This window comes from Chiloscyllium punctatum, unplaced genomic scaffold (genome assembly GCF_047496795.1).
Source record: "Chiloscyllium punctatum isolate Juve2018m unplaced genomic scaffold, sChiPun1.3 scaffold_218, whole genome shotgun sequence".
NCBI classification, from domain to species: Eukaryota; Metazoa; Chordata; class Chondrichthyes; order Orectolobiformes; family Hemiscylliidae; genus Chiloscyllium; species Chiloscyllium punctatum.
This window is the reverse complement of record NW_027309952.1, coordinates 156,707-165,000: the sequence shown is the minus strand read 5'-3', so window position 1 is coordinate 165,000 and position 8,294 is coordinate 156,707. Positions and strand designations below refer to the sequence as shown.

The 8,294-nt window shown below is 56.8% G+C and overlaps 1 protein-coding gene across 1 annotated transcript in view; it reads left to right on the top strand.

The window, feature by feature from the left end:
- The window catches only part of LOC140472017 (uncharacterized), a 153,146-nt gene that overhangs the window by 632 nt on the left and 144,220 nt on the right, over positions 1–8,294 (top strand). Inside the window, exons 2-3 of the mRNA XM_072567457.1 lie at positions 139–300; positions 6,564–6,719. Of these exons, the coding sequence (XP_072423558.1) occupies positions 139–300; positions 6,564–6,719 (318 nt within the window). The remainder of the gene's footprint in view (positions 1–138; positions 301–6,563; positions 6,720–8,294) is intronic.

The following is an 8,294-nucleotide window of genomic DNA, read 5'->3' as shown; positions in this document are numbered from 1 at the left end:
CACTGCCATCCCCAATCTACCCCTTTGTCTCCAGGCTTCCCCTTGTTTTTCCCTGGATCATCCCATACTCCATATAACCAGGGCAGTGCTGAATTTCCATCCGGCCTTTCACTGAATTCTGATTTGACCCGAAAACAGGAAAGCGAGAAGCAGAGTGTCCCAAACCATTAAAGACGCGAGATATCTGTGACCGGGACGATGCCGAGGAGTGTGAGGGAGACGAGGACTGCGCAAGGTGGAAGCAGTGCTGTAACGTCGGTGACTGCGGCAAACGCTGCATCTATGGGGTCAAGAGGCGAGGTGAGAGAGGGAGAACTCATCTCACAGAAAGGAGAGTGTACAAGAGAGGTGTAGTTCTGTGAAGGAGAGGGGTTAGCTCCCTGTGTGTGAGGGAGAGGAGGGTGGTCCTTGTGTGTATGTGAGAGAGGAGAGTGGTCCCTGTGTGTGTGAGAGGAGAGTGGTCCCTGTGTGTGTGTGAGGAGAGTGGTCCCTATGTGTGTGAGAGGAGAGTGGTCCCTGTGTGTGTGAGAGGAGAGTGGTCCCTGTGTGTGAGAGAGGAGAGTGGTCCCTGTGTGTGTGTGAGAGAGGAGAGTGGTCCCTGTGTGTGTGAGAGGAGAGTGGTCCCTGTGTGTGTGAGAGGAGAGTGGTCCCTGTGTGTGTGTGAGGAGAGTGGTCCCTGTGTGTGTGAGAGGAGAGTGGTTCCTGTGTGTGTGTGAGAGGAGAGTGGTCCCTGTGTGTGAGAGAGGAGAGTGGTCCCTGTGTGTGTGTGTGAGAGGAGAGTGGTCCCTGTGTGTGTGTGAGAGGAGAGTGGTCCCTGTGTGTGTGAGAGGAGAGTGGTCCCTGTGTGTGTGTGAGAGGAGAGTGGTCCCTGTGTGTGTGAGAGGAGAGTGGTCCCTGTGTGTGTGAGAGGAGGGTGGTCCCTGTGTGTGTGTGTGTGAGGAGAGTGGTCCCTGTGTGTGTGAGAGGAGAGTGGTCCCTGTGTGTGTGAGAGGAGAGTGGTCCCTGTGTGTGTGAGAGGAGAGTGGTCCCTGTGTCTGTGAGAGGAGAGTGGTCCCTGTGTGTGTGAGAGGAGGGTGGTCCCTGTGTGTGTGAGAGGAGAGTGGTCCCTGTGTGTGAGAGAGGAGAGTGGTCCCTGTGTGTGTGTGTGAGAGGAGAGTGGTCCCTGTGTGTGTGTGAGAGGAGAGTGGTCCCTGTGTGTGTGAGAGGAGAGTGGTCCCTGTGTGTGTGTGAGAGGAGAGTGGTCCCTGTGTGTGTGAGAGGAGAGTGGTCCCTGTGTGTGTGAGAGGAGGGTGTTCCCTGTGTGTGTGTGTGTGAGGAGAGTGGTCCCTGTGTGTGTGAGAGGATAGTGGTCCCTGTGTGTGTGAGAGGAGAGTGGTCCCTGTGTGTGTGAGAGGAGAGTGGTCCCTGTGTGTGTGAGAGGAGAGTGGTCCCTGTGTCTGTGAGAGGAGAGTGGTCCCTGTGTGTGTGAGAGGAGGGTGGTCCCTGTGTGTGTGTGTGTGAGGAGAGTGGTCCCTGTGTGTGTGTGAGAGGAGAGTGGTCCCTGTGTGTGTGAGAGGAGAGTGGTCCCTGTGTGTGTGTGAGAGGAGAGTGGTCCCTGTGTGTGTGAGAGGAGAGTGGTCCCTGTGTGTGTGTGAGAGAGGAGAGTGGTCCCTGTGTGTGTGAGAGGAGAGTGGTCCCTGTGTTTGTGTGAGAGGAGAGTGGTCCCTGTGTGTGTGAGAGGGGAGAGTGGTCCCTGTGTGTGTGTGAGAGAGGAGAGTGGTCCCTGTGTGTATGTGAGAGGAGACTGGTCCCTGTGTGTGTGAGAGGAGAGTGGTCCCTGTGTGTGTGAGAGGAGAGTGGTTCCTGTGTGTGTGTGAGAGAGGAGAGTGGTCCCTGTGTGTGAGAGGAGAGTGGTCCCTGTGTGTGTGAGAGGAGAGTGGTCCCTGTGTGTGTGAGAGGAGAGTGGTCCCTGTGTGTGAGAGAGGAGAGTGTTCCCTGTGTGTGAGAGAGGAGAGTGGTCCCTGTGTGTGTGAGAGGAGAGTGGTCCCTGTGTGTGTGAGAGGAGAGTGGTCCCTGTGTGTGAGAGAGGAGAGTGTTCCCTGTGTGTGAGAGAGGAGAGTGGTCCCTGTGTGTGTGAGAGGAGAGTGGTCCCTGTGTGTGTGAGGAGAGTGGTCCCTGTGTGTGTGAGAGGAGAGTGGTCCCTGTGTGTGTGAGAGGAGAGTGGTCCCTGTGTGTGTGTGAGAGGAGAGTGGTCCCTGTGTGTGTGTGAGAGGAGAGTGGTCCCTGTGTGTGTGAGAGGAGAGTGGTCCCTGTGTGTGTGAGAGGGGAGTGGTCCCTGTGTGTGAGAGGAGAGTGGTCCCTGTGTGTGTGTGTGAGAGGAGAGTGGTCCCTGTGTGTGTGAGAGGAGAGTGGTCCCTGTGTGTGTGAGAGGAGAGTGGTCCCTATGTGTGTGTGAGAGGAGAGTGGTCCCTGTGTGTGTGAGAGGAGAGTGGTCCCTGTGTGTGTGAGAGGAGAGTGGTCCCTGTGTGTGTGAGAGGAGAGTGGTCCCTGTGTGTGTGAGAGGAGAGTGGTCCCTGTGTGTGTGAGAGGAGAGGGGTCCCTGTGTGTGTGTGTGAGGAGAGTGGTCCCTGTGTGTGTGTGAGAGGAGAGTGGTCCCTGTGTGTGTGAGAGGAGAGTGGTCCCTGTGTGTGTGTGAGAGGAGAGTGGTCCCTGTGTGTGTGAGAGGAGAGTGGTCCCTGTGTGTGAGAGGAGAGTGGTCCCTGTGTGTGAGAGGAGAGTGGTCCCTGTGTGTGTGAGAGAGGAGAGTGGTCCCTGTGTGTGTGAGAGGAGAGTGGTCCCTGTGTGTGTGTGTGAGCGGAGAGTGGTCCCTGTGTGTGTGAGAGAGAGGAGAGTGGTCCCTGTGTGTGTGTGAGAGGAGAGTGGTCCCTGTGTGTGTGAGAGGAGAGTGGTCCCTGTGTGTGTGAGAGGGGAGTGGTCCCTGTGTGTGTGTGTGAGGACAGTGGTCCCTGTGTGTGTGTGAGAGGAGAGTGGTCCCTGTGTGTGTGAGAGGAGAGTAGTCCCTGTGTGTGTGAGAGGAGAGTGGTCCCTGTGTGTGTGAGAGAGGAGAGTGGTCCCTGTGTGTGTGAGAGGAGAGTGGTCCCTGTGTGTGTGAGAGGAGAGTGGTCCCTGTGTGTGTGTGAGAGGAGAGTGGTCCCTGTGTGTGAGAGGAGAGTGGTCCCTGTGTGTGTGAGAGGAGAGTGGTCCCTGTGTGTGTGTGAGAGGAGAGTGGTCCCTGTGTGTGTGAGAGGAGAGTGGTCCCTGTGTGTGTGAGAGGAGAGTGGTCCCTGTGTGTGTGTGAGAGGAGAGTGGTCCCTGTGTGTGTGAGAGGAGAGTGGTCCCTCTCTGTGTGAGAGGAGAGTGGTCCCTGTGTGTGTGAGAGGAGAGTGGTCCCTGTGTGTGTGAGAGGAGAGTGGTCCCTGTGTGTGTGAGCGGAGAGTGGTCCCTGTGTGTGTGAGGAGAGTGGTCCCTGTGTGTGTGAGAGGAGAGTGGTCCCTGTGTGTGTGTGAGAGGAGAGTGGTCCCTGTGTGTGTGAGAGGAGAGTGGTCCCTCTCTGTGTGAGAGGAGAGTGGTCCCTGTGTGTGTGTGACAGGAGAGTGGTCCCTGTGTGTGTGTGAGGAGAGTGGTCCCTGTGTGTGTGTGAGGAGAGTGGTCCCTGTGTGTGTGTGAGGAGAGTGGTCCCTGTGTGTGTGTGAGAGGAGAGTGGTCCCTGTGTGTGTGAGAGAGGAGAGTGGTCCCTGTGTGTGTGAGAGGAGAGTGGTCCCTGTGTGTGTGAGAGGAGAGTGGTCCCTGTGTGTGTGAGAGGAGAGTGGTCCCTGTGTGTGTGAGAGGAGAGTGGTCCCTGTGTGTGTGAGAGGAGAGTGGTCCCTGTGTGTGTGTGAGAGGAGAGTGGTCCCTGTGTGTGAGAGAGGAGAGTGGTCCCTGTGTGTGTGAGAGGAGAGTGGTCCCCGTGTGTGTGAGAGGAGAGTGGTCCCTGTGTGTGTGAGAGGAGAGTGGTCCCTGTGTGTGAGAGAGGAGAGTGGTCCCTGTGTGTGTGTGAGAGGAGAGTGGTCCCTGTGTGTGTGAGAGGAGAGTGGTCCCCGTGTGTGTGTGAGGAGAGTGGTCCCTGTGTGTGTGAGAGGAGAGTGGTCCCTGTGTGTGTGAGAGGAGAGTGGTCCCTGTGTGTGAGAGAGGAGAGTGGTCCCTGTGTGTGTGAGAGAGGAGAGTGGTCCCTGTGTGTGTGAGAGTGGTCCCTGTGTGTGTGTGTGAGAGGAGAGTGGTCCCTGTGTGTGTGAGAGGAGCGTGGTCCCTGTGTGTGTGTGAGAGGAGAGTGGTCCCTGTGTGTGAGAGAGGAGAGTGGTCCCTGTGTGTGTGTGAGAGGAGAGTGGTCCCTGTGTGTGTGTGAGAGGAGAGTGGTCCCTGTGTGTGAGAGGAGAGTGGTCCCTGTGTGTGTGTGAGAGGAGAGTGGTCCCTGTGTGTGTGAGAGGAGAGTGGTCCCTGTGTGTGTGTGTGAGGAGAGTGGTCCCTGTGTGTGTGAGAGGAGAGTGGTCCCTGTGTGTGTGAGAGGAGAGTGGTCCCTGTGTGTGAGAGAGGAGAGTGGTCCCTGTGTGTGTGAGAGAGGAGAGTGGTCCCTGTGTGTGTGTGAGAGGAGAGTGGTCCCTGTGTGTGTGAGAGGAGAGTGGTCCCTGTGTGTGTGTGAGAGGAGAGTGGTCCCTGTGTGTGAGAGGAGAGTGGTCCCTGTGTGTGTGAGAGGAGAGTGGTCCCTGTGTGTGTGTGAGAGGAGAGTGGTCCCTGTGTGTGTGAGAGGAGAGTGGTCCCTGTGTGTGTGAGAGGAGAGTGGTCCCTGTGTGTGTGTGAGAGGAGAGTGGTCCCTGTGTGTGTGAGAGGAGAGTGGTCCCTCTCTGTGTGAGAGGAGAGTGGTCCCTGTGTGTGTGAGGAGAGTGGTCCCTGTGTGTGTGAGAGGAGAGTGGTCCCTGTGTGTGTGTGAGAGGAGAGTGGTCCCTGTGTGTGAGAGGAGAGTGGTCCCTGTGTGTGTGAGAGGAGAGTGGTCCCTGTGTGTGTGAGGAGAGTGGTCCCTGTGTGTGTGAGAGGAGAGTGGTCCCTGTGTGTGTGAGAGGAGAGTGGTCCCTGTGTGTGTGTGAGAGGAGAGTGGTCCCTGTGTGTGTGAGAGGAGAGTGGTCCCTCTCTGTGTGAGAGGAGAGTGGTCCCTGTGTGTGTGTGACAGGAGAGTGGTCCCTGTGTGTGTGTGAGGAGAGTGGTCCCTGTGTGTGTGTGAGGAGAGTGGTCCCTGTGTGTGTGTGAGAGGAGAGTGGTCCCTGTGTGTGTGAGAGAGGAGAGTGGTCCCTGTGTGTGTGAGAGGAGAGTGGTCCCTGTGTGTGTGAGAGGAGAGTGGTCCCTGTGTGTGTGAGAGGAGAGTGGTCCCTGTGTGTGTGTGAGAGGAGAGTGGTCCCTGTGTGTGAGAGAGGAGAGTGGTCCCTGTGTGTGTGAGAGGAGAGTGGTCCCCGTGTGTGTGAGAGGAGAGTGGTCCCTGTGTGTGTGAGAGGAGAGTGGTCCCTGTGTGTGAGAGAGGAGAGTGGTCCCTGTGTGTGTGTGAGAGGAGAGTGGTCCCTGTGTGTGTGAGAGGAGAGTGGTCCCCGTGTGTGTGTGAGGAGAGTGGTCCCTGTGTGTGTGAGAGGAGAGTGGTCCCTGTGTGTGTGAGAGGAGAGTGGTCCCTGTGTGTGAGAGAGGAGAGTGGTCCCTGTGTGTGTGAGAGAGGAGAGTGGTCCCTGTGTGTGTGAGAGTGGTCCCTGTGTGTGTGTGTGAGAGGAGAGTGGTCCCTGTGTGTGTGAGAGGAGCGTGGTCCCTGTGTGTGTGTGAGAGGAGAGTGGTCCCTGTGTGTGAGAGAGGAGAGTGGTCCCTGTGTGTGTGTGAGAGGAGAGTGGTCCCTGTGTGTGTGTGAGAGGAGAGTGGTCCCTGTGTGTGAGAGGAGAGTGGTCCCTGTGTGTGTGTGAGAGGAGAGTGGTCCCTGTGTGTGTGAGAGGAGAGTGGTCCCTGTGTGTGTGTGTGAGGAGAGTGGTCCCTGTGTGTGTGAGAGGAGAGTGGTCCCTGTGTGTGTGAGAGGAGAGTGGTCCCTGTGTGTGAGAGAGGAGAGTGGTCCCTGTGTGTGTGAGAGAGGAGAGTGGTCCCTGTGTGTGTGTGAGAGGAGAGTGGTCCCTGTGTGTGTGAGAGGAGAGTGGTCCCTGTGTGTGAGAGAGGAGAGTGGTCCCTGTGTGAGTGGGGAGAGAGCGTCCCTGTATTTGAGGGAGAGTTGAGAGCGTGCCTGTATTTGTGATCGAGTGGAGAGTCTTCACTGTGTGTGGTGGAGAGCAAAGTGGTTTGTAAGAGCGTGAGATGTAAAAAGAATGTGGATGTGCGGGGAGATGAGAAGAAAGTACAGTCCTTGTAGTGGATCAGCAATGATCTTATTGAGCGATTGGGGCAGTCCAGGTGATCTGAATGGTCTCCTTGTGTTCCTCGTCCTTGATGTTGTGAACTGTTAACCCTGTCCAGCAGCAGTTTAGTTTGAGCTCAGAGTTATGCTTTCCCCACAGAGGAGGCCTTTGAATGTCCAGCAGAATCTCGTCTCCAGCCCATTTGTCAGATGAAATTGGGATCTCAATGTTCCACTGATGACGACTGTGATATCTGGCAAAAGTGTTGTGAGACTGGATGTGGGAGGAGATGTGTCATGAGCTTCAAGCCTGGAGGTAAGGAGGAAAGATCCCCTCAGAGCCATGTCACTGTATCTGGGTGGGAGAGAGCTGTCTGTCTCAGACTCAATTCTCACATTCCTCTCCTGACGAACCTCACCATTCCCATCTTCCATGGTGTTCAGCTCATCGTGAACCACTGTAGTCTCTCTGATCTCTGTTCCCCCATCCAACCCTGAGTGTCAAATCCTGAGTCTGGTTCACACACCACCATGTAGGATTGGGAACACCCAATGGCACGCTGTGCAATACGGCCTCCTGCTGTACACACCCCATTATTGTCTTCAAATCCAGACCTGGACAACTGTGTCACCACCTCGTGATCAGCACCATTCGCTTATTCTGGGAACTCCTGCACACCCCTCTCGATCTCCATAATCTTGGCCAGCCCCCTAAACCCCAAACCGATCTCTGTCACCTCATCCAGCCCCAACAGCCCTCCCGATCTCTGTAACCCCCTCCAGCCCCACACCCCCTCCCTGTCTCTGTAACCCCCTACACCCCCTCCCTGTCTCTGTAACCCCCCTACACCCCCTCCCTGTCTCTGTAACCCCCTAAACCCCCACCCTATCTCTGTAAGCCCCTCCAGCCCCACACCTCCTCCCTATCTGTGTAACCCCCTCCAGCCGACACACCCTCCCTATATCTGTAACCCCCTACATCCACTATCTATCTCTGCAACCTTTTCAAGCCCCTACACCCCCACCCTATCTCTGTAACCAATCCAGCCGCACACCTCCTCCCTATCTGTGTAACCCCCTCCAGTCCCTACACCACCTCCCTATCTCTGTAACCCCCTCCAGCCCCACACCCTCTCCCTGTCTCTGTAACCCACATACCCCCTGCCTGTCTCTGTAACCCCCCCCACACCCCCTCCCTATCTCTGTAACCCCCCTACACCCCCTCCCTATATCTCTAACCCCCCTACACCCCCTCCCTATCTCTGTAACCCCACCATACCCCCTCCCTGTCTCTGTAACCCCCCTACACCCCCTCCCTATCTCTGTAACACCCCCCTGCACCTCCCCCTATCTCTGTAACCCCCCTACACCCCCTCCTTATCTCTGTAACCCCCCTCCACCCCCTCCCTATCTCTGTAACCCCCTACACCCCCTCCCTATCTCTGTAACCCCCTACACCCCCTCCCTATCTCTGTAACCCCCCTACACCCCCCTCCCTATCTCTGTAACCCCCCTACACCCTCTCCCTATCTCTGTAACCCCCCAACACCCCCCTCCCTATCTCTGTAACCCCCCTACACCCTCTCCCTATCTCTGTAACCCCCCTACACCCCCCTCCCTATCTCTGTAAGCCCCCTGAACCTCTCCCTATCTCTGTAACCCCCTCCACCCCCTCCCTATCTCTGTAACCCCCTACACCCCCTCCCTATCTCTGTAACCCCCCTTCACCCCCCTCCCTATCTCTGTAACCCCCCTACACCCCCTCCCTATCTCTGTAACCCCCTACACCCCCTCCCTATCTCTGTAACCCCCTACACCCCCCTCCCTATCTCTGTAACCCCCCCTACACCCCCCTCCCTATCTCTGTAACCCCCCTACACCCTCTCCCTAT